This window comes from Gordionus sp. m RMFG-2023, chromosome 1 (assembly GCF_954871325.1).
Source record: "Gordionus sp. m RMFG-2023 chromosome 1, tfGorSpeb1-WG-v2, whole genome shotgun sequence".
Taxonomy (NCBI): Eukaryota; Metazoa; Nematomorpha; class Gordioida; order Chordodea; family Parachordodidae; genus Gordionus; species Gordionus sp. m RMFG-2023.
Window position 1 is genome coordinate 27,421,033 of NC_088775.1, and position 25,537 is coordinate 27,446,569.

Sequence of the window (25,537 nt, forward strand, 5' to 3'; positions counted from 1 at the left end):
GCTACCTCCAAATTCCACCAAATGTCTCCTTATCTAGTTGGCCCTTTTGTCCATCCACATACCTCCTCAATTGTCTTCACCCTGGCTTTCTTCATTCCCACTTGTCATTTACCCCAGATACTTGTTCCACCTCCGCATCTCTTATCGTCGATATCATATTGAATTGGCCAGCTTTGGCACAAACTTTCTTTTAATGATCCCGGCGCCTTTAAAAGTGAGATTTCCTATAATTATTTGGTGCTGCTTAATATATTCCTCCTCCGGTATCACTTTCACATTTTTTACTGTGCTCCTTTCACATCTTCTCACTAGCAAATAATTAACCTCACTTTTAGCACTACTCGACTTGTAAGTCGCCAGCTTCTCGGATTCTTTCTTAAACATTGTATTACAAACAATCATATTCATAGCATCACCAAAATCCAAAATTCTCTCCCCTTCTGGATTTCATGTGCCGTAACTAAATTCTCCATTTACTTCCTCATAACCTTCACCATTCAGATCACCAGCCAGGATAATCCCCTCTTAATTTGCCAGTATCGATGTCACCTCCAATAGATTGTCTGTAAATGTGTCTTTCTCTTCTTCACTCCTTTCAACCTGAGGAACATATGCCAGGTAATATTGCATAGCCTTCTCCCAAAGATCATCTTGATAATCATTTTCTGATTATCTAGTATTCTTACTTCGATTACTTTGTCAGCCCATTTCCCTGCAACAAATACGCCAACGCCAGCTTTACCATCATTACTTCTTTGCCAGAAAAATTTATACTATTCACTTGTCCTGCAAATCATTCTTGCGCCATTACCTCTGGTCTCTTGTATGCATCACACATCTATATGACTTCTATGCAGTGCATCAACCACTTCTCCCGCTCTTCCCATCATGCTCCCTACATTCTACGTAGCAACTCTTACCCTATCCCCTATAAACCTTTCTTCACTTATCATGTCGTTTGGTAAGCGGAATAATTCCCCAGGAAAAAATCCCCAATAATAATTCTTAGAAAATAATTCACCGGAATTGATTTTCTCAAAATTTTTAAATATTTTATTTGAGAATTTTTATTTCGTGAATATATTTATAGGGAGTTTTTTCTTCTATTTTATTAATTTTATAATATTTAATATCTTGAAATACAGGGAATTATTTTCCTAGATTATATCGTTTATGGCCGTCATATGTTTCATTTTAACGAATAGTGGTTCCACAAGGTTTCCCATCCTTTTTGTCTTAGACAAATGAGGAGGCCCACTGGATACTTTGTGCTGTACCCCACCCATGCTTAGTTTTAATCATTAGGGATTTTGGAGCCGGGTTTTTTTAAACCGGATGTCCTTCCTGACATTGATTTTATTCTAGACCCAGACCACATGGAACCTTTTAACTCCCCGGCCACGATGAGGCTGAGGGTAGGATTTTGGGAGAGAAAATGTTTATTTTAATAAGGTTGGTATATATTTATTTCCCTTTGGACACGCAGTTTGAACAAATTTTGTTAGTAATATCACGAATTATATTTAATTAATAAAATAGCTATATTAGGATCATTTTAAAATTACATTTTAATTAGCGCTCGGACCAAATTTTAAAAAAATGTTCAAAAATAAAAACAAAATTTTTTTTATAAATTTTTGAAATTTTGTTGTGTTTAGTCCAATTCTTTTAATAATTATATCTCTCGTTAAACAAAACGCACCCAAATAACACCGTTCAGACCTCAATACAAGGAAATAGATGCCGGCGATCTGACCGAACAACTCGACCTAAGGAAGCGGCTCAACTGTAAACCCTTCAAATGGTTCATGGAGAAGGTGGCCTACGATCTTCCTCTAAAATACCCTATGATCGAACCCCCCGATTACGCCAATGGGGAGGTTGTAAAATTATATCTACCTTTCATTACTTTCTATACTTTCTATATTTATTTTTTTGATCTATTAGTTTGGGATTGGTCTTTAAAATAATATATAAGATTAGGCATTATGTTTTTACTGATGTAAAATGAATAATTCTGCCCGATCATTTGGTCCTAGTCCTTCTTTACATTATATAAATATATAAGGACCACAATCTCTCCCAATCTTCAACTCATTATCGTGAACCGGACCGTAACCTTCACTAGTTCTGATCCAATATCAAAAAGGGTGGTTAATGTTTAATATATAAGTATATAAATCTAACACGAATTTGGGTATTTGATTTGACTTATGAAATAATTAATATCAATCATCTATTAAGATAAATTAAACGACCCATTTTTATGAAAAATATCCTAAATGGTTATACGTGGTGGTTAAAGTAGCGCTCTAGTTGTGGACGAGGTTTAGGCAATATCCTTAGCATATTTTGTTGCAAAACTTTCATTTATTTTCTTTGCATGTGTGTTCCCCATGCTGGCGTAGAAGCGTCGGTAGTGGTTAATTTGCTTGGTCGTAATTTTACGACCCTATTTTGTGTTCAGGCTTACTCTGAGCACAGACCCGTGGTTTAGACGCGGGATTCAGACCCATGGTTTAGACGCGGGATTCAGACCCATGGTTTAGACTCGGGGTTCAGATGAATAATGTTATTTTAAATATTCAAATAAAAATTATAGTATAGAAATAGCAAAATGCAATAGCATTTTCTATGGTTAGATAGTAAAGCCCTGCAAGCAACTCAGCTTAGATAAAAAAATCTTTAAACTAGACCACCTAAAGCTAAGAGATGCCGAAAAATAGAATTAAAATGAGTTATTATGTTGGTTAGCCGAGTTATTATTTCCAGTTCACCCTAGTTTAGAATTAGATGCGAACTTTCTGGCCTTTTTCTAATTTTAGAAGTGTGTCTTATACAAGTACATTTGATAACATTAGTTCCTAAGTTCGGCAAGATTGAGCTTGAATGGGATATTTAGAATACTTTTGGATCGTCTTCATTTAGGAGGTGGGGAGGGTGGTTACAAACAAGCGTCTTTTTATCCTGCCTATTCTGAAGTCAAAATATATAAGATCTTCAATTTACACTTTTTATATAGTTTAGGTAATGGCTAAATACCAGGCGCGTACGCAGCGAGGGGGGGGCAAGGGGACAAATCGCCCCCCCCCCCAAGTCAAAAAATCTAGATGCCGGATATATTTTTTAAAAATATTATTGTTTATATTAATTTATATTTGTTAATATTTATTCCTATCTCATATTAATTAATATTTGTTAATATTTATTCCTATCTCATATTAAATATTTAATTACATATATTTATCACATTCATAAGTTATTTTATCAATTAATTTCGATTTCAAGTTTTCCGGCGTGAAATTTACTTATTATTTTCAAATTTTTAGTGGCGTAATATTTATCTACCATTTTCAAATTTCTAGTCAAGTAATAATTATTTCCGAAACTCCTTGTCCAACAGGGAGAAAGAAATTGTAATCTTGTCCAACAAGATAGTCTTCGCCATCAAGCAGTAACAGCTTTTATGGAGTTAGAAGAGCCGATTATTTGCTATTACTGAAATATCACAATGGCCTGAAAGAAATATTTCCTCAGAAGCAAGTAAATTATTGGATTCAATGCTTATTCCAAAATTTTTTTCTCATTAGAATGTATTATTTAATTATACAACTATATGTAATACTTTTCAAAAACATGGCATTGACTTGATTAAGAAGATGAGAATAGCGGAGAGCATTTTATTAGAACTCAAGGAAATTAGGGCTAGTGTTGGTGAATTCTTATTTTATATGTTATTGTTAAGTCAAAAGCAGAGAGCAGAGCTATATGTGTTTAATATTTGTCTCCTTCGACTTGCAGCAAGGCAAGCTCATCGTTAAAACATTAATATAGGATGAGTAGAAGAGTATTATAAAACAAATGTCTCCTCTCTTAGATACATTTATAACCCAAATAAATGAATGGTTTTTTATTCATCATGCAGCCGTTATCTGCAGATATTACTTCCACAAAAGCCTTACCAACCTTTTTCAGATGGTGATAGAAAAAAAAATATTTCTTAGATTTTTATCATAAAGATGTTAAAGTATCTTATGATACCTTATTAGCTGAATAACTCTATTTATAAATAACTATGTTTGATATAGTCCCAAAAAATACTATGTGCTTTGCATTTCAAACACATTTAAATTATATTCCCAATGTTTTAAAAGGGTTTATATATATTACCAACTCTTCCCATTAGTAAACTAATGAGAGAACATTCTCATTTTTAAGAATAACAGAGCCCTGCAGAGGTACCATTTAAAGGGCATGGCCCGGTTCGGGTTTTTTTTAAAAAAGTTTTAGGTCCTCCCCGGCTTTTTTTTAAATAAAATTTTCAAGCCCGGCCCGCATTTTTTTAAAATAAATTATATTTCTTTTTGATTTTTATAGCTAATAATAACGATTTCAAATATAGGCTGTTTTAAAATATACAGCCTGGCCCGGATATTTTTTAAAAAAATTTTCAGGCCTCGCCCGGGTGTTTTTTTTTAAATTCGGGCCCGGCCCGGGTATATTTAAAAAATTAAAATACGGTTCGGCCCGGGGGCCGGGTCTACAGGTCTCTGAAAAACATACCAAGAAGTACAACTTCTGAAAGTAGATAGAAAGGTTTGAATATTCATAGGCATTTGACGACAAGCAAGGATGAGATAATTGAAAAATTAGCTCAATCCCAACGAAGATTGCATTTTACATGTAAATATATAAAATACAAAATACAATTATTCCTAAGAAACTTTTTGTATATTAATTTATATATCCAACATTTAAATTTTTTATGTATATAAATTTTAAAGGCTCAAAAAATTCAAATTTTTATTTTGGGTCATTTAAGTGATTCATATAGTGGTTATATTCACTTTATATTTTATAATTCACATTTATTTTATAGTTTTATACCGCCAGTTATATCCGTTTAATATTTTTTAATTCACATTTATTTTATAGTTTTTTATATGACGACGGTTTATACATATAATTTTTTTATAATTCACATTAATTTAAAATTGTGTATCAGAAAAAGTTATTAGTTATAATAAATTTATGCTTGATATTTTTAAAAAACAATAATATTTCTTAAAAAATTTTATTATTCCCCCCCCCCAGACCAAATTCCTGCGTACTGCTAAATACATAACTCGGTTCAATCTTCAGGCGCTTGCCAAAGAAAATCCGTTAACATTAAGATTAATTTCTTCCAAATTTGAGCCTCTATCTTTTAAAAATAACCCCGAAAAGCCAGAGTGATAGTTTTCGGCTAGATTAAAAACTTGGTTTAGCTGATTTTTTAGCCGGCTAAAAATATATTTGGCCTGAAGAAGTTTAAAATTAAATAATAATTATAGGAGGTTTTAATTTAAGTTAAATTTTTTAAAAAAATAATAATGTTTTTCTCAACATTTTCTTTCAAGTTTTTAAAAGTAAATGTGTTATTTTAATATCGACAATTATGAACACATTATTTTTTTAGACTTTATTTTCCTCAACAATCAGCATGTGTTTTTTTATATTTTAAAGTTGTTTATAATTATTTTTTTTACGTCAACTATTAATTATATTAAAAAAAATAAATAATATGTATTTTTATATAGAAAATCTTTTTTTTATTAAATTTAATTTTCACTTTATATTTAAAAATGAATTATTATAAATAAATTTTTTTAATTTTTTTTTAAGTTATATTAATTATTATATTTCAGTGTTGTGATGGTTTAATGAAGCATGTTGAAGATTAAATTAAAAATAAAACCCATTCAGTTAAAAATATTTTGTTTACAAAAGTAATTTTACTTTTAAAAACTTGATAGAAAATGTCGAGAAAAACATTATTGTTCTTTAAAAAAATTTAATTTAAATTAGAACTTATAATTATTTTTTAATTTTATGACAATTTTAATTTTAAACTACTTCAAACCAAATATTTTTTTAGCCGGCTAAAAAAATCGGCTATATTAAGTTTTTTATCCGAAAACTATCACTCTGGGCCTTAATGTTTTAACGGATTTTCTTCATCAAGCGCCTGAAGATTGAGCCGAGTTAGCCTGTATTTAGCCATTACTCAATTATGGCAATTACACAAACTATATAAAAAGTGTAAATTGAAGATTTTATATATTTTGACTTCAGAATAGGCAGGATAAAAAGAAGCTTGTTTATAACCTCCCCCGCCCCCCATAAATTTAAACGTTTCAAAAGTATTCTAAATATCCCATTCAAGCTCAATCTTGCTGAATTTAGGAACTATTGTTAAAAAGTGTACCCATGCAAGCTCAATCTTGCTGAATTTAGGAACTATTGTTAAAAAGTGTACTTGTCTAAAATTAGGAAAAAAATCTACATGTTTAAAAAATAGCAATGAAATTAATCAAATCAGGCCAGAAAGTTCTTAGGGAAGACTGGGGTTAGTCGAACCTATTTTTTTAGATAATATAAAAAATAATATATGATCAGATAACTAAAACTACACTATATAAAGGTGCCTTTGTAATAATTCTTTTTTTAAATTCTTTTTTATTTTTTGTAAAAGTGAAAATTTTGTCTAACAAGCCCCAATAGCGGGGTGAGGCAAACCACTTCAAGGGGCTTCCTAAACCATTGGTTTTTTTGGCCATAATAAATTGAAATGCATTTTTATTTATTAATAATGATTCTTTAGAATAATTTTATTGTTTTATCGTTCAAAATATCATAATACCTATAAATTGAAGCTAATTATATATAAAAATTGAAACTTAATTTTGGTTAATTTAATAAACATTTTGGGCAAAAAAAAATAAGGATCTTTAGGAGAGATTATGATTTCTTAGCATAAATCCTAAATACCAATCATAAAACAGCGACGAAATTGCCTTTTCAAGATTTTGAAGTTTATTCTATCAACTGTCATATTTGACGTGTATGGTTTAGCAAGCCCCACTAGTTCTAAATTGACAAATTATGATTGAAATAATATCTAGATTTAATAAATACTCATAAAACTTTCCCAAATTATAGAAGAGTGTTTAAACTTTGCTATAAAATTTAATTTATATATAAATGAATATATATCTTATTAAAAATTAAAATTCTGACATGTAAAAATCTTTTGAAAATTTTATCAAAATTTTATTTCTTAAATAAAATTTTTAATAATTAAATATTTTAAAAGATTTTTCCTCTATAGATGGAAACTAATAAAAACTATATTATGATATTATTTTAACCTTCTGGTGTATTTAATTTTAAAATGAGATTAAGTGGTTTGCCAAGCCCCGGGGTTCACCTAACCCCAGTCTCCCCTATCTAATTTCGAACTAGGATTGTATAGCTGGAAATAATCGCTCGGCTAACCAGCATAATAACTCATTTTAATCCTTTTTTTGGTAACTCTAAGCCCTAGGTGGTCCAGTTTAAAATTTTTTTAAACCTAAGCTGAGTTGCTTGCAGGACTTTACTATATAACCCTAGAAAATGCCATTGCATTTTGCTATTTCTATACTATAATTTAGATTTGAACTATTTGGAATAACATTATTCAGTTGAACCCCGAGTCTGAACCACGGGTCTGTGCTCGATATTTATGCTTAGAGCTGGTTTAGTCGATTTTTAAACCTAAACCCCGGGTCTGGGTTTTGCACAACCAACCAATTAACAATACTAAGCGCCGGCATCAGGATTCATTACTACCATATGGCTCAAAAATATGTCTCAAGAAAACTCTTTCATTTTTCTTGTCTCTTCAATAGTGAAAGTCTGCGGTTCTTAAGTAAAAAACTGGTTCAGACCATTGAATCGGTCTTTTTATGTTATTTTAAAAATACTTTTGTTTTTACCTAATTTAATTCTTGTCTTATTTAATTAAATATAAAAGTATTTTGTATATAAATATATAATCTAATAATAAATAATATAAATATTTTATTTAAAAGTAATATCCTTTTTTGACAAACTTCTAATTTCATAATATATGGAAAAAATCAACTAAAAAAAGACAAATTCACAAAGTTTAAAGTAACTCCTCTAGAAAAGTAAAAATAAAAATATTTTGTGAACACCCATTTTTTTATTCTTAATAATCACTAGTAGGTAATTAATTATTCAACGCAGTAATCTTTTTTTAATTAATTAAAGCGAAAAAATGGTCATTTATAAACATTTAAATGGAAATAACTTAATATTTCTATTTAATATTAGGATATTATTATCCTTCACTATTTCCCATAATTGTATTTTTACTTTCATCATAAGCTTTGTCACGATATCATCATCAATAGTCCATTAAAAATTGCATTATTTCTTTGATTCAACGGTTTTGACATCTTTCTTCTTCCTTGTAGAGCTAAACACCGCCTATAACTCCATAATTCAGTCTTGTTAAGGAGCGGCGCTCCGGAGCGCCGCTACATTTTTTCAAAAAAAGCTGGAGCGCCCCTCCTTTTTAAAAATGAGGAGCGGGAGCGGGAGTAGCTCCTTTTAGGGCTGGAGCGCTCCTCCGCTCCTTTAAATTTAATATATAAATTATATTATTTTTTAAATATTAATAATATTTGTTAATTAAAATTTAATGAAAATAAAATTTTATTTAAATTTATTCATTATTAAATGTTGAGCCGAGTTTTATATTGATTTTTCATCTAATCATTTGAAACATTAAACATCAGTTTTTCCTTTTATATTGAAAATTTTTTGAAAAATCTTGTAAGTCATATTAATATTCATTTTATAGATATATAAATTGGGAATGGATATAAGATCCAAAAAATATGGAACTAAAAGCCAGATTAATTAATTTTTTAAGGAAACAAATACCCGACGGAAAAATAGCTACAACTAGTTCACGGGAACCTTGTATCCATGAAATCGATTACCATGAAAATAATATATTGGATAGATATTTTTTAAATAATGATAGCAAAATTACTATTTTTGAACATTTCCATGAATTAAAAAATATTTATATTAAATACAATACCCCGCTTCCCTCTAGTGCTCTTGTGGAGCGCCTATTTAGTATCGCAAAACAGGTCTTAGGGGAGAAGCTGTTTGTTAGATTCTAATTTAGAAAATTTATTACTTTTAAAAGCTAATAAAAGATTATAAATATTTTGATATATCATATAATATAAATAAAACGTTTTGATAAAAAAATATGATTTTGTTTCGTGTACCTTCTAAAAAAATGAAAATCAAAGGAGCGGTTATGGAGCGGCACTCCATTAGTTGGAGCGGGAGCGCTCCTTTTAATATGTAGTAGCGGGAGCGGGAGTTCGCTCCTTTTGAGAAGGGCGGGAGTCGCTACTTTTAAAAAGGAGCGTTAACAAGACTGCCATAATTATATGATTTAAACTAAAACAATTTGTCTCAAGCCAAATTTCTTTCTTTCTATCTGGTAGTATTTTAGGATATATCTTCGTTACATTTTGATTACTTATATTTCTTTCTTAATAAGTAAAATAAGTAAAATAATTTTGAAATACATAATATATATGTTGTATTCCATATTATATCAACCAAAAAAAGTCGATTCTCAACCCGACCCTCTTCGAATTTTTTAAAAATTTACATGTTGGTAGTATATAAACTAATAAAATTTTTAAATTTTACTTTTCAAATCGGCTTACTTCATGAGATATTGCCATCTTTAGAAACGCGAAAATTCCAAAATAAACTATATTTCATTTTAAATATCTCAAAAAGTAATTAAGCTAAAGATATTTAAATTTTATTTAATACCTCTAGAATAGCCCTTTAATAAGATATAAAATTTATTTTATTGAAAATAGGTTTATTACCAAAAATCGGAAATGGCTTTAAAATAACAATTGCTCTTTTTTTTTCTTTCAAATTTTTTTTATAGACATTTTACTTCTTAATATTTGTACACAATCCTAGATTGGGTCGAGTACTGGGCCAATAGTTATTACACTTTAAATATAAGTAGTACGGCTTAAATTCTATAGTATATCAAATGTATAGTAATTTACGAAACAAATATAAAATAAATTTGTTTGGGATCGGGCCGGAAATATTTTTTTATAAAACTTTCTGGCCATGTTAGAAAAATTAGGCCCCATGCAGATCACTAGTAGACATTGTGTCATATTTGACACATAAGTTTAGGTATTTTATTTTAGAAAGAAAATAATTGTAAAACTATTTATAACTTTGTTTAGCTAATTATTTACATTACATGAATATCCATGGGAAATTAATATTATAATAAACATATTAATTTTAATTATATAATATCATACATTAAATAATCTAATGAATTAGAATAAAATTTGACTTTCATTTTTCCTTCCATTGAAATAAATGAATGATATATATTTTTGTGTCCCGGGAATTCGTTTGGCCGTTAAAAATCTATTTTTGAGATTGGTTTCCATTCTTAAATATTCAACGTTGCTGACAAATATGTAATTAATCCCTGGGATATTAGTTCTCGCATAATTATATAAATCCATAGGAGTTAGTATATGATTTTTATAAGGACGTTGTAGGCTTGCTCTAGCCGCCCCTCTTAGTTATTCTCCCTAAACTATTGCAAGGAGTTTTGCCATGTGCAGTTGCAAAAAATTGTCATTCTTCCTTGATCCCAAAATCATTATAATGGTTGCAGAGTTTTACAAATTTTTTTTATTTTTATACTGGGCAACATGCTCCATCAGAAAAATAAAAAATTATTGAAATCTTATCAAATCTTTCTTTCAAGAAGGAACAAGTATTGTGTTTTAGACAATATAAGTAACTTACATGTTTGATTATATCGCCTTCGCGGTAATAAATCATAAATGGATGAAGTGTTGCCTGATTATTAGTTCAATGAAAACCTTGAACGTGATCTTGAACTACAAAAGCCTAGTTATCTGCAAAATCGGATGTTATTAGATATTCCCCATCCTTCAAATTCGATTTTAATGACTTAAAAAATGAAAATTGTTCCTAAGAAAAATATATAGATTATATAAATTTTAAACTATGGTTGGCGGCAGACCGTACCACCGACGATAATTAAGTCCGCCAGCGAATTTGAGGAATATTTGATTGAAAATTTAAATATTTTAATTGCACATGCAATCATTAAAATCAAATTTAAAGGATGGGGAATATCTAATAATATCCGATTTTGCAGAGAACTACTCTTTGGTTAAGATCAAGCTCAGGGTTTCCATTGGAATAATAATCATGCAACACTTCATCCATTTATGATTCATTACCGCCGCGATATCATAAAACATGTAAGTTACATGGTTATATCAGATTGCCTAAAACACAATACTTGTTCCTTGTATTTATTTCAAATAAAATTAATTGTATTCCTGAAAGAAAGATTTTGTAAGATTTCAATAATTTTTTATTTTTCTGATGGAGCTTGTTACCTAGTATAAAATAAAAAATAAATGATTTTGGGATCAAGGAAGAATGGCAATTTTTTGCAACTGCACATGGCAAAACTCCTTACAAATATTAAAAAGTAAAATGTCTATATGTAAAAAAATTTGAAAGAAAAAAAGGAGCAATTTTTATTTTAACCATTTCCGGTTTTGGGTAATATTCTTATTTTCAATAAAATAAAAAGGGCTATATTCTAGAGCTATTTAATAAAATTTAAATTATGTCTTTAGCTTAATTACTTTTTAGATATATTTAATTAAATATAGTGTATTTTGGAAGTTTCGCGTTTTTAAAGATGGCCATATCTCATGGAGTAAGCCGATTTGAAAAGTTAAATTTTACATTTTTGTTAGAGTATATACTACCAACATATAAATTTTTAAAAAATTCGAAGAGGGTTGGGTTGAATCTTCAGTTGATTTGATATGGAATACAACATATATTATATACAAATATTTAATTTTACAAACAGATTTTTAAATAGTTAGAACATTGTGTTTTCTAATTATTTCTATTTTCAAATATTATTAATTTTTTACGATTTTATATTATAAACTTTTATATAAATTTGAAGATTTTTATATAATAAATATGGATAATTTCGAAATTTTTTGAAAAACAACATTTAATTTTTAAGATTAAAAATTAATTAATTATTATATTTTGAAAATATAATTAACACAAATAAACGACCTAAACTATGAACCAATCAACGGGTTTTGATTGTATCAAGAAACAATTGCTACAGATATCATAAGAAAGCCTGTAGTTAGTAAACAAGATTAATTAAGAAGAGGACCCTAGGAAGCAATTGGCTATTTGAGAATGGTGTTAGTACCCACCAGTCCAAGCAACCAAACTGATTCAAAAAAGGCTTAATGTAAAGACTTTTGATAATCAAGGAAACATTGGTTGACTAGAAAGGTGGAAGGGAGTCATCCGCGACACTGAGTATATCCATAGAGAGGAAACAAGTAAAGAAAACGAAACATTTGAGAATTATGTAGGTTAGACAGATTAAGAGAACAAGAGAAGTTGGAATATAAGGAAGAAGCAAAATAAAAGGAATTGTGGAAGCCTTAATAAACATATTTGGATCGGTAAAATTGTTCATACCTCTCACTAGGAATAGAGGGAACATGATAATGTTATTAATTTTATTGCTCATGCATGAAAGATAGTTGATTCAATCTATAGATGTAAATTGCGCAGTATTTAAATGTAAGAATAGAATTATGATCACAGTATGCAACAAATTCAATTTGGAAATGCCAAATTATATATAATATTTGTTCGGAGGAGGACAGATTTAGTTTAACGAATATATGCCCTAGATTACTACCGGATAGAAAGAAAGAAATTTGCTTGAAACAAATTGTTTAGTTTAAATTACACCATTATGATGACTTATCGGCGGTGTTTAGATAGTTCTTCAAGGAAGAAGAAAGATGTTAAAACCGTTATATCAAAGAAGAAAATAATGCAATTTGTGAAGACATGATGATATGACAAAGCATATGATGAAAGTGGAAATTCAATTGTGACTATTAGTAATAACTTTATCCTAATATTATTCTTAATATCAATATTATGTTATTTTCATTTAAATGTTTTTTATTAGCCATTTCTCGCTTTAATTAATAAAAAAAAAGTTAAAAAATGCGTTGAATATATAATTATTACAATAAAAAAATTATGCTAAACAAACTTAAATACAGGTCCGGGCTGCGGTCCTTGAAAAATGACCAGTCCGTCAAACAATCCTTGTCTAAGACACTACACTACCCCCCACAACCTCTTACTCAGTATCCATATTAAGAGAAATCATTTTCTTTCATGATCACGAATTGGTGCTAATGGTCACACTTTACTTTATTTATAATACGATTTTTTTATACGTTGCTTTTAGGTGAGATCATTGCAAACTAATCTGTGCTTGGAGGTTAATCAAGACGGCAATTCTTTGATCGCTAATACATGTGCTAAAGATGATCCATCTATACGAGCCGAACAAGTATGATTTTTTATAATCTCACTTCGAAAATTTTTATTATAATATATATCAGACCCAATTTTAGCTTCACCCATTGGGGGGAGAGGCAAAAATTTTGAAGAGACAGTTAAATTTTAAAGAACTAATATTTGAGTTATTTGAAAACAAAATTGAAATATATATTGATTTTATTTGAAAAATGCAACATGTAAAAATATACAAGAAATAATTATCATCAAATATGTTTATAAAATTAGATGGAAAAGTATTTATAAAACTTTAAAGAAAATCATATTCATTATTAGTATCAGTCTTTTTAAGTTTTGGTAATACCTGATTTAGATCAGTTGGTTCTAAAAAATATTTGAAATAAGAATAACTAATAAATCTAACTTCTTCTGTTTGTTTTCAGAAGCTCCAGCTCATTTTCTTCTGAATGCACCTCAATCATTTTCACCTTTATCCATCAAATTAACTACATTTGCATTTTCTCATTGTTCTTCATTACACATGGGGTGCAGTTGGCCCTCATTTCAGCTATTGTTGTTAAAAAGCCCGATGCGGGTCTATTTATAAAAACGGCTCGATTAAAATTTTAGCCAAAATAATATTATGTAAGCTGGAGATTTTGCTCATAGATGGCAGCAAGGTTTGGACCTCTATTTGCCAAATATCGTGGCTTGCATAATATTATTTTGGCTAAAATCTCAATCGGGTCGTTATAGGTTAGGTTCATGTTAGCCTTTCTCTTTGACCACTCTTCAAATTTTAAGAAATAACCACGCTATTGAAATCATTGTCGAATAAGGATTTATCTTGGAGGTATTGATACTTTACGTCAGGCACGTAGCCAATGGGGGGGGGGTGAATTTCACCCCTTATCGCAAATTTGCCTGTTCTCGTAAATATCTATTTAAGTTAATAAGATTTTTCCCATACACCTCCCTCCCTAAAATAATATATACAATGTATCATTATAAGGAAGAATTTGAAAGGAGAATTAGTAAAAGTTAATAACTTTTTAAAATAACGATTATAATTTTAAATTTAAAAAAAAAAATATTTTAATAAAAAAAGAAATGAAACCTAAAATATTTTTATAAAAATCTAATATAGCCAAGGGCCTACAATAAGTGGATCTAAAGATCGCTAATAAATTTCATGGGGAATAAATTCATCTAAAGTGCTTCCACCTCCCCCTTAGCAAAATCCTGGATGCGCCTATACCTTAAGTTATTCGTAGCTATCTCCAATATCTATATTTATAATACAGTCAAATTTTAAGTCAATTCCTCCAAACATCTGAATGGAAAGAAAGATCATCAGTTCTGAATTACTTTATGGTCGATTTAAACAAAAAATAGTAACAGAAAAAATATTTTAGAAAATTTGAAAATAAGGCTTCGGCGTTGGTATGTTCATTTACTGCTTTTTTTTCGCTTTTATTTCACGAATTATCTAATCATTATTTTTAAAATGACTATCTCATTTTAGTAATTAAAAAATGATGATTGGGCTTTCTTGTAATATTTTCCCTTTAGGATTTAGAATTTTGGATCCTTACGATTTTTTGTAAACCTTCCCTCCCAATATTAGTTCTTAATTTATAGTTGTGAAGGTCACCAATATTGGCCACCTGATTTTAAAGGTCTTCGAGTTTCCGTCCTGCTCAGACCCACATTGGCTGTCTTTATATTTAAGATATCACTCTGAGCGTGTATTTTATTCCAATAATCTTGACCCGGTCCAGATCGTGCATGGCCACTCATTTCCCAACCATTCGAGACTTTATAGTCTCGAGCAAGTAGCAAGTTGATTATATTCACAAGGTCGGTTTATTATATGGTAATTTAGTCTTCATTTAATTTTGTCGCTGCGCATTTCAATCATAAATTTACCAACTTTCTTAAAAAAATATGCTTATTTTAAAGTTTTAAAATAAATCAAAAAAATTTTTTTAATGTAATAAATAGCCTTTTCTCTTTCGCGATATTTAAAAATTTTTTTAATAAAAATTAATAATTATGCTTTATCTGTAATTGGTAAACTTACAATGCTGTGAATAGTCAAAATGAAATTTGTAATAACTTTTGACTATATTTGGGAACAGTTGGGATCCATTATTGCTTACGAAAAATATATCAACTTTGGACTCAGTAAGAAAGAAGTCGCTATGCTTTGTAGTGAATTAAAATTAAAAGTAAGGAGCACCATCTAGTGTTGTTAATTAGCCGGAGTCAATTCGTGATGTTGATCTTTACTATTAAACCTTCTAAAACCATGTCAGACCGTGTGAGCACATAATGTTAAAAGATAGAGGCAAATAGGCCAAAGATTTGGATATTTAGAGAATTTGCACATTTAAAAATTTAGTTGTTTGCTAATGCCGAATAATATTTTTATTTTCAAGTATTAAAGTATAACCTGCACCTGCAGAATGCCATTTGCATGGCCCAGCACGTATTTTTTTTTTAAATTAAGACCCGGCCCCTATTTTTTTAAATTATATTATATTTATTTTTATAGATAATAATGGTGATTTAAATTAACGGCCCAAGTATTTTTAAATTTCTAGGCCCGGTCCGGATATTTTAAAAAAATTAAAATACGGCCTTCCCATGTATTCGGGCCGGGTCTGCAGGTCTTTGGTATATGAAATAAAATACCATGTATAATTATATTTGTTTTGGTTTTAATTTTTCAGTGATTATATATGGCCTTAGCTTTAATCAGTCGGGTATATGGCTCGATCAAGCTAATTAATAACACTAGTACCCCCATTATGCTTCAAGCCGCCCATAAATTTTTATAATATGTAAATATAACTTATAATCGCTTTCACTGACACATCTTAAATAGGCTTTCGTTTGGAGTTATAAGCAGGACATTCACGTCTACGGCAGTCACTCTTGTTTAGATGCTAACTCCTTGACTTTTCCCTCCGTCGATATTAGAAATTGCCACGGGGGGATGGGTAATCAATGGTGGAATTATTTGGCGGTTTTTTAAAAAAAATTTTTTAATTTCTTCACGATTTTTATCACGCTTTCACAAAAATATGCGCTTTAATAATATGTATGTAATGTGTTTTTTTCTCCTCGGCAATATCCTTATTTTCAAGCTTTTCCAACTTTTTTTAAATTCGAAAAATCTGATCTTGCCCCGGAAAATATATTCTAGCATTTAAAGAATACTTTTACCCTATGATTAGAGACAAAATTTACCATAAAACTTTGAGACATTAATTAAAACAAAAGTTTCTAGCAAAATTGTTTGAAATTCACTATTATATCTGCTTGAACATTTTCCGATAAAATCTAATTTTTCGGATTTAAAAAAAGTCCTTTCATAGATGATTTAAATTTATAATATGTTAAAGCTTTTGCCGGAAGAAAAACCATTAAAGCTAATATATACAATTATTTCCGCTTCTTTGCATATCTTTTATCACGGCTGTATGGCCATATTACACCTCTCCCATCTGTCCGATATCTGCTTTGATTTTTATAGTATTATTTACCGACCTCGAGTTACCCGTAATAGTATTTTATATTCTATTATGCCACAAATAAATTCTTATCTAAAAAAGTATGAAACAGATTAAAACGTTATGTTTTCCATGTAGCATGGGTAGTTTACTTATGATTTATAATGACAATTAAATTAAGCAAAATATCACCATGCCCAACTTTCTCGTAAATAAAATATATTTTAAGTATTTTTAAAAAACTAATCAACACCAACAAATAAATATTCTCCGGAGATTTAAATGGAAATATTGTAAAATTCGCCGGATTAATATTTTATATGAAATAATTTTCATAAACAAAATAGCACTGTTAATGGAAAAATATTAAAATGATTACTAAAAAATAGATTAAATTGTTATCTTCTTTCAAACCTGCAAAAAAAAAAATAGAAGACACATTTGATTGATTTAATTTATTCTAATTTGATAACACAAATATTAATGCGATTTCCCTTTTAAAAAAACTTCTTTTCGGGAATTTTTTTTTCCTTAGAAATAAGAAAATCTAATAAAATCCATTCTCTTAGATATTTATATGGCGATGGCGTAGAGATATTAAGCTCAAATCCAAGGAACTCTGCTTGGACGTAGCGTTTTCATTGCCCAAGACCAAGGTCGCCCTTTACCCCTGTCACGGGATGAAAGGAAATCAATGGTGGAGATATTACCCGGTTAATATATTTTATAACTATATAATTAATATATTTGTTATTACGTTCTTTCAAAATGAATATAGTCAAAACATTGCTTGTTTTGGAAATTTCTTTTCCAAAGTCATTGAAAACATACCTCTGTCTTATTATATTTCGGGTTATAAATTTTTTAAATCCATTGGAATTCTCTAAATATTTTTAGATTTTTGTCGTCTCTTATGAATGAGATAGAAGCATTAGTCTCGATAATATTTTCAGTAGGTTAGGAGTGAAGTTTGTTTTTAAGGGGGTGGGGCGGTGCCTTTTGAATAATTCCTCCTCATTTCGATGCTAAAGACTTGTTTTTTTCCTATTTTAAGCCATAGACTCATGTTCTATTGCGAATTTTCATTACATGCATTTTAATCGTCACTTTTTATCATCACATTATAAATAGGGCATCAATCGCGTCTACCATCAAACGACTAAAATGTGCCTCGATTTCGACAAAGACACTAAGGACATATACGTAGACGTCTGTCAATCCCATCTTGACTCACAGCAATGGGCCTTCTCCACTTACAACTCCACTATCATTGCAAACTTAGCATGAAAGAAATATAAATCCATTATAAAAAATATATAAAAAATCGATAGTGACATCAATCTAATCAAACTATAAAAATAAACAGCCAAATCTAAATAAGTACCAGATATTTTCCTTAATTCGAAAACTATTTATGTGATTATTTTAGTTCACTTAATTAACTAAAACAAATATTCTATTTTTACAATAAAAACACCCTCCCCCCTTCTCTCACAGATAAATCTTTATAATTTCACGCAACACGTTAAAAAAAATAGCACGCCATTATAAAAGGCATTCACGCTTTATCAATTTATATGTCTTACCATATACACTGCACCTTAAACATTTCTTATTTTTTTCAAATTATTCAGTTCTGCGATATTTATATATCTTAAACTTTAGAAGGCACGTACAAGGAATTGATTAATCGCAGAGAGAGTTAAGAATTTTGCGGGAAAATTTTAATATTCGATTAAGGAAGAAAGACTCAATACGTGGCCATGTTTTTTTATTTTTTTAAATAAGTTTAAAATTATTGAGTTGTTTTAGTTTTATTCGGCGATTTATAATAAGCAGTCTTAAAGTTACAAATATTAAAGATAATACTTTAGATAATTATTTAATTTTCCTTAGGGATATTTTTTGAAAGGGGTCCTTAAATATGTTTTTCTATTTATTAATCCTTTCATTTTTCATCAATAAATTTTGGGAGATGTTTTTTTTAAATTGCAATTTTATTTAATGCAAATTCTGTTATAGTTAACTTTTAGAAAAATTTGAAAAATATATTTTAAATATTTTAACAACAATTTGATGAAACTGTGATCATAAAAAAATAAGATTAATTTTTTTTCTTCAAATATAATAAATAAAAATTAGATAGATTAGTGAAAAGGATTTATTTTAAACCATGATTTAACAAGAACATCTATGAAATTTATTATAATTTAATTTAATAGTAATAATATATTATAATGATCCCAGCTCCATTTTACCCCCGCTATCATAAAGGAAAAAAAATTGTTAATATATTATTGTTAATTGTTTTTTATAACATTTTTTTCTTCCACGTAATTTGCATAAACTTGAATTTCTAAAAAAAAAATTGTCAGTTTTATAGAGATGCACACGTAATATTGATTTATCCTCGTTACTTATACTAAATAAATATATACGAATAATTAAAATAAAATTTCAAGATCAATTAGTATAGCTTGATAGTTGATATGAATGAACGATAATAGGATGAAAATTCATTTAAATTAACTATCAAATATTAATATAAATCAGCTGATAGCACCCCATTTTTGATTCCCATATGAACAATTTACATTAATAAAAACATTTTTTAAAATTAGTTTCATTTGTAATAAAAAATTATACGGAACCTAAATTGCATGTCGCCAGCTTATTTATATTGAACGACACTTCATAGTACATTTTAATGAATGGATCATCATTCCAGTTAATTATTATATGTTATTCGTTGGTGTATAACTTTTTTAAATAAAATAATGTTTTTTAAAATAGTCTAGGACGCCATGTTTTTGAAAAAAATCACCATGTTACTAAAAATTTCGCTATTATATTGAATATAATGTCGTTTTAAAAAAAAGATTTAAATTAATTTATTTTTATATTTTGCTGTTAAGGATCATTATTTGCTTCAACATCTTGGGTTCAGGAAATGTTTAGATATTGATTTAGGTACACGTAAAGTGGTGCTGAATGAGTGTTCCATATTAGCTCCTACCCAAAAATGGACTTTTGAATGGCTCAATTATACGAGACTCATGGACATGCCAGCATTTAACACTTTTTGAAATGTACACTCCCTCTGTTTTCTTTATTTTCGATCAAAAATAATTCGTTTAAACGAGTTTAATTAATTAGGTTAATTTTTTATGCTTGTATGTGGATATAATACAATATTGTTACATTCTTAAAATATAAATATGTAAAGTATATGAATAAAATGATTGTTATATTGCCAATATAATATATAGATTGGGCCATGGAAAAATGATAATTGATCTTACTAAGATCCATATTGAAATTTTATGGCCCAAAGGGTGCAATTTTAATGATGAAATCTAAGTGTTTTTCTAGTAATTTGAACTTCACTCAATTAATATGATGAAATTAACATTAGGAACCAAAGACATTAAACGAAATGTTCTGGACACGTTCCAGGAAGAGAACCTGGGCGAAATCATAGAAAGGTATGATTTCGTGAAAGGTGATTCTAGGAACGTTGCGATAATATGAATTTTTTTATTTGTTTATAAATAATTATAAATATAATATTATGGTTCATTCATATATATTCTTTAATTCCTTCGAGTAACAATACTATTACTCATTAGTAAGTATTTTTAAGTTTATAAAAACATCTAAAATAAACATCAAATCTGAAATAATCTCTTATAAAATTAAAACATATATAAAGTTTTAAATTTTACCAGATAGTTTTGATATAAAGTAGGTTGAGAAGTGTTTTGTGAATCAAATTTATATTAATGCCACTGTCTAAATTGAAATGAATAATATTTTAGAGAATTTTTAATTTAGATTTAATAATTGATATTACATTAAAAGGTTTAATAAAATAGGGAAAATAATTATATATTTTTTTAGGAACGCGTTCCGAAATGTGTAACAGAACGGGCCATATTTCCAGAAACAAAACCCTTTTTCCAAGATATATATGTCGTGTTTCTTTGAAAAAGGTTTGTTGGCGCCCTTGTAATAGCTATATTACACGTTTTTTTATTCTAGATAATCGTTGTCTTGTCAATAGAGACTTGACAGCGGAATTAGAACCATAATAGTGCTCATTCCTTTTAATGGCTTTATAGTCTTTAAGGGCAGGTGGATTAGAAGGAATAAAGGGCTACCATCAAAATTTTTATCGATAAATAAATGCAAACAACTTTTCTAAAAAAATTTCAAGTAAACAGCGTTATTAATTACTTACACAAATTATACTATAAATAATACATAATAAAATGGTTTTATCATATCAAATTTATCCAAACGCGTCACTAACCTTTTAAAATTAATCAAAAAAATTAGATATAAAATTCATAAGGGCTTAGGGGTTTATGACTCATCCACGATTCGGCCGACCACTTTCGATTTTTTTTATAATTTGGTAAGCAATTAAAGGTCTGTAATTAAGAAATAGCCAAAAATTTAACTCCCTATCATATATATTTTTGAAGATATTAGGGTTCAAAGTCCCAAAAATGATGTATTTTTACCATTATCTGCCTTCTTTTGAAACTTATCTTAAAAACTACATAAGTGTAAATATCAGATTACGTATTAAGATTATACTTTTAGATAAAAAAATTTAATTTTTACAATTTCCGGCCATTTTATTTAATATATAAGAATTAAAAACGATTTTTTAGAAAAAATACCAGCTTCAATTTTTATAAAAAATTTAGAAGACATTACCAAACTTTTTTTATATTTATAAAAAAAAATTCGGTCTGTGACGCGGCCAGCTTTATTCTCAAAATCGATAACAATGATTAGAAAATTATATAAATATTTTCACAAAATGGTGAATCTTTGTATAAAGTATCGTGTAGATCATGGTTTAATGGGTTTTCTTAACATATTTGATATATTTAAACAATTATTCATCTTGTAAGTGAAAATAATATTCAGCGGGTATTTTAATCATTAAAAGAAATTCAATTTATTACAATGATTTATAATTTATTACAAAATTATTTATTCATCCATATAACATTAATGAATCTTAATAAAATATATGTTCAATCAAGTTTAGAGTTCTTGAATCAGAATCTTGAGTATAAAGGTGAGAAAAATTACGAATTTCGGAATGTAGATTTTTTAAATTGTTAATATCTTAAATCGAAAGAAAAAAATGGCGCCAATTTGAGTCTTTAGTTTCTGGCTTACGTTTACACCTGTTTTTAAGCAATAATGGAAGTTTGTTTTCGGAAAAAAATTTTGCCTTTCCTTTTATATATATATGTTGTATTCCATATCAAATCAACTGAAGATTTAACCCGACTCTCTTCGATTTTTTTTAAATTTTGTATGATGATAGTATATACACTAAATAGTAAGAATATAAAATTTTAATTTCTCAACTCAGCTTACTTCATGAGATATGGCCTTTAGAAACGCGGAAATTCCAAAATACCCTACTTAATTTAAATATCTCATAAGGCAATTAAGCTAAAGACATCATTTAATTCTTATTAAATAACTCTAGATTAGCCCCTTAATATGATAAAAAATTTATTTTATTAAAAATAAGTCTAATAACAAAAACCGGAAATGGCTATAAACTAAGAATTACTCTTTTTTTCTTTCAAATTTTTTTTACAGATAGACATTATATTTCTTAATGTTTGTACAAAATCTTAGATGGGACGAGTATTGGGCCAATATTTATTACACTTTAAATATAAGTAGTATGGCTTAAATTATACCAAATATAGAGTAATTATTTTTTTAAAAAAAGTGGGCAATATGTGAATAGCAAAACTAAAATCCTAATCTGATTATTTTGCGTTTTTTTAAATATTAAAAAAGCAAAACATTTACCAAATTGTATTGTCTTATTTTAAATATAACGCCTTAATTTGGAAGCATTATAAGGAATAATTAATAAGATTTTGTAAAAAGTAAAATAAAAAGTGAGCTCAATAATCTATTCACCCCACCTAAAGATCTATTTTGTCAAAAAAATTTATTCTTAAATTCGAGAATTTTGACCTGGCAACTCTGTGAGTGGATGAAGTAGTTTATTTTTCATTGCCGGATAATTAATTATCTTTGTGATCGTCAGCAATATATTTTCATTTTAAAGATTATTTTATTCTACTTATAATTGTCAAACAAAATAATTATATTTGGCATAAAGTTAATATTCAAAATTAATTACAACAGCAACAGCCGTTATTTTTATTGATTATTTTTACATAGCCATTTCTCTAAGAAATTAAATTAACGTATTCATTATTCAATTTATTAATTTAAAAAATATATAAAATTAATAAGCATCTTTTATTTCTTACCAAAAGAATTTGAATGTCTACAAAAGTTATTTCAATTCCAGTAGAGTGCTGTAACTCCTTTCAAATAAAATCTCTTCAATACTTTACGATCTTCGAGGTGTTTTACAGTAGATGATACAAGTGTATTCTTTCTTATCAATTAATCAAAATATTTGTATTTCTTGCCGGAAAAAATTTAAAAAATATTTAACAAATCCCATCTTACCTTTTACTTCTACGATCCCTATCACATTACCTTTTATTTGTAACTTATCTTCTACCTCATCTAATAATGAAACATTTAGCGTTCTGAACCTCGTAAAACATGCAATAATCCCGAATCTTATACAGATTTTAATACTTCAACTTTAAATGAAATTTTGCCATTTTTAGGAGAGACACAATGTATCATTGGAGAGACAGCTATTAAAAAGAAAAGGTTAAAAAAATATCCTGTAAATAGATTTTTGAAAATTCAGGGAAAAATTAAAAATGTTTTTAAAATAAATCTAGAGGATCAAGCAAAAAAAGATGAAGCCGAAATCATAAATCAACTGAAATAAAAATTTGCAAATTTTCGCAATGAAATTACAAATTTAACAATTTATCAAAATCTTGAACGCTTGATAAAATTGGAAGGAATTTTCAACCGCAAATATTATGGCCCGGAGAGCTAAACAATTAGTTGAAGAAAAGAGTGTTCTGTATAATCCAAATATCATAAAACAATTCTGGATGACGTTGCAAATAAAGTAATAGAATTTTATAATTCTGACGAAAACAGCATACTTATACCAGGTATGAATAATTTTATATCAATGAAAGTTAATGGAAAAAAGAACCAAGTGTAAAAGAGGTATTAGTTATATGTAATATAAAAGAATTAATTACCAATTTTAAAGAAATAAGCAGTAATATAAAGATAGGTTTTAAAGTTTGCTATTATGAGACCAAAAAACTGTATTTTAACAGGTGGTCTGAACACATATAATATCCTAATTTTAAATATAATTGCTGGTAAATTATATCAGTTAGCTAACCAGCATAACTATTCATTTCCTCCCTTAAAAGATTATAAACAATACATTTCACAAAGTCTATGCAATCCAACCCAGCCTTGCTGTTACTTTAGGAAATTGTAAATGTTTCCAGGCACTTTGGAACTTATAGAAAGACTACATTTATTGTTTGATAATAATGCCATTGAATATATAACATTTAAACAATGGTTGGCAGCTGACCGTACTACACTCGAAACTTTAACAAAGTCCGTCAACGAATTTGTGGGGTATTTGATTGAAAAATTAAATATTTTAATTCCTCATGCATTTATTTCTTCGGAACAATCTTCATTTTTTAAGTCATTAAATCGAATTTGAAGGATGGGGAATATCTAATAACATCCGATTTTGCAGAGAACTACGCTTTTGTAGTTCAAGATAACGCTCAAAGATTTCATTGAACTAATAATCAGGCAACAGATTTATTACCGTGAAAGCGATATCATCTTTAAGTTACTTATAGTCTAAAATACAATACTTGTTCCTTTTATTTATTTCAAATAAAATTAATTGTATTCATGAAAGAAAGATTTGATACGATTTCAATAATTTTTTATTTTTCTGATGGAGCTGTTATAGTGCGCACAAATTGAGTTCAACACTCCGTTTTAAAAGCAAATAATGCATTTTAAATGGTGTTGTGCAAATTGGATTTTTTTACGGCAAGCGTTAAAAAAAAAGCAAACTAGTTTGATTTTTTTATGCGTTTTTATTTCGCGCCAATATATATTTTTAATTTTATTTAGTGATTTTATATAATTATACATATTGTAATATATTAAAAATATTTAATAAACTTTTTTAAATTTTAAAATGGAAACAAATGCGAAATTGTAAGTTAATTATTTTACATTTATATAATTATTATGTTATTTAGAGTGTGGGACGACATAGTGACAAAAAAATTCTGTGCCTTATTAGAGAGTCAAGAAATGATCTGGAATCAGCAGCATCCAGACCATAAAAATTCTACATTAGTGCTAAATGGTTTATCATCCATTAGCCAAAGGTATAAATATATATATAAGATTAAAGAAATTATATTTTTAATAGCATGGAAGTTGAATTTCCTCAGCATGATACAACTGTGTCATGCATAAAGAAGAAGATGAAGAACTTCAAGGATTTTTATTAAAAATATTTATATTTTTGTAATATTATTGTAAATATATATATTTATATATAAAACAAAGTAGTATTCAATATTAATAGTGTCCATTTTTCAAAAAAATATATAAATGAGCTAACTATCATTTGGCATTTTTATTAAAATATATAGTTTTTTAATAAAATAGGATATCAAATTATGAAAGAATGTGATTGAATT

The 25,537-nt window shown here is 28.2% G+C and overlaps 1 protein-coding gene and 1 long non-coding RNA gene across 4 annotated transcripts in view; both read left to right on the forward strand.

The window, feature by feature from the left end:
• Positions 1–19,270, forward strand: part of LOC135922567 (polypeptide N-acetylgalactosaminyltransferase-like 6) — a 77,496-nt gene extending 58,226 nt beyond the window's left edge. For all 3 annotated transcript variants that reach the window (XM_065456968.1, XM_065456969.1, XM_065456970.1), the window contains 4 exons: positions 1,721–1,880; positions 13,274–13,378; positions 17,414–17,557; positions 17,976–19,270. In XM_065456968.1, the coding sequence (XP_065313040.1) occupies positions 1,721–1,880; positions 13,274–13,378; positions 17,414–17,557; positions 17,976–18,131 (565 nt within the window). In that variant the 3' untranslated portion in view covers positions 18,132–19,270. The remainder of the gene's footprint in view (positions 1–1,720; positions 1,881–13,273; positions 13,379–17,413; positions 17,558–17,975) is intronic.
• Positions 19,271–24,996: 5,726 nt separating this feature from the next.
• On the forward strand, positions 24,997–25,411 carry LOC135922696 (uncharacterized). The gene is made up of 3 exons (XR_010571004.1): positions 24,997–25,043; positions 25,088–25,219; positions 25,264–25,411. It is a non-coding gene; the product is annotated as an uncharacterized LOC135922696 (long non-coding RNA).
• The last annotated feature ends 126 nt before the right edge of the window (positions 25,412–25,537 follow it).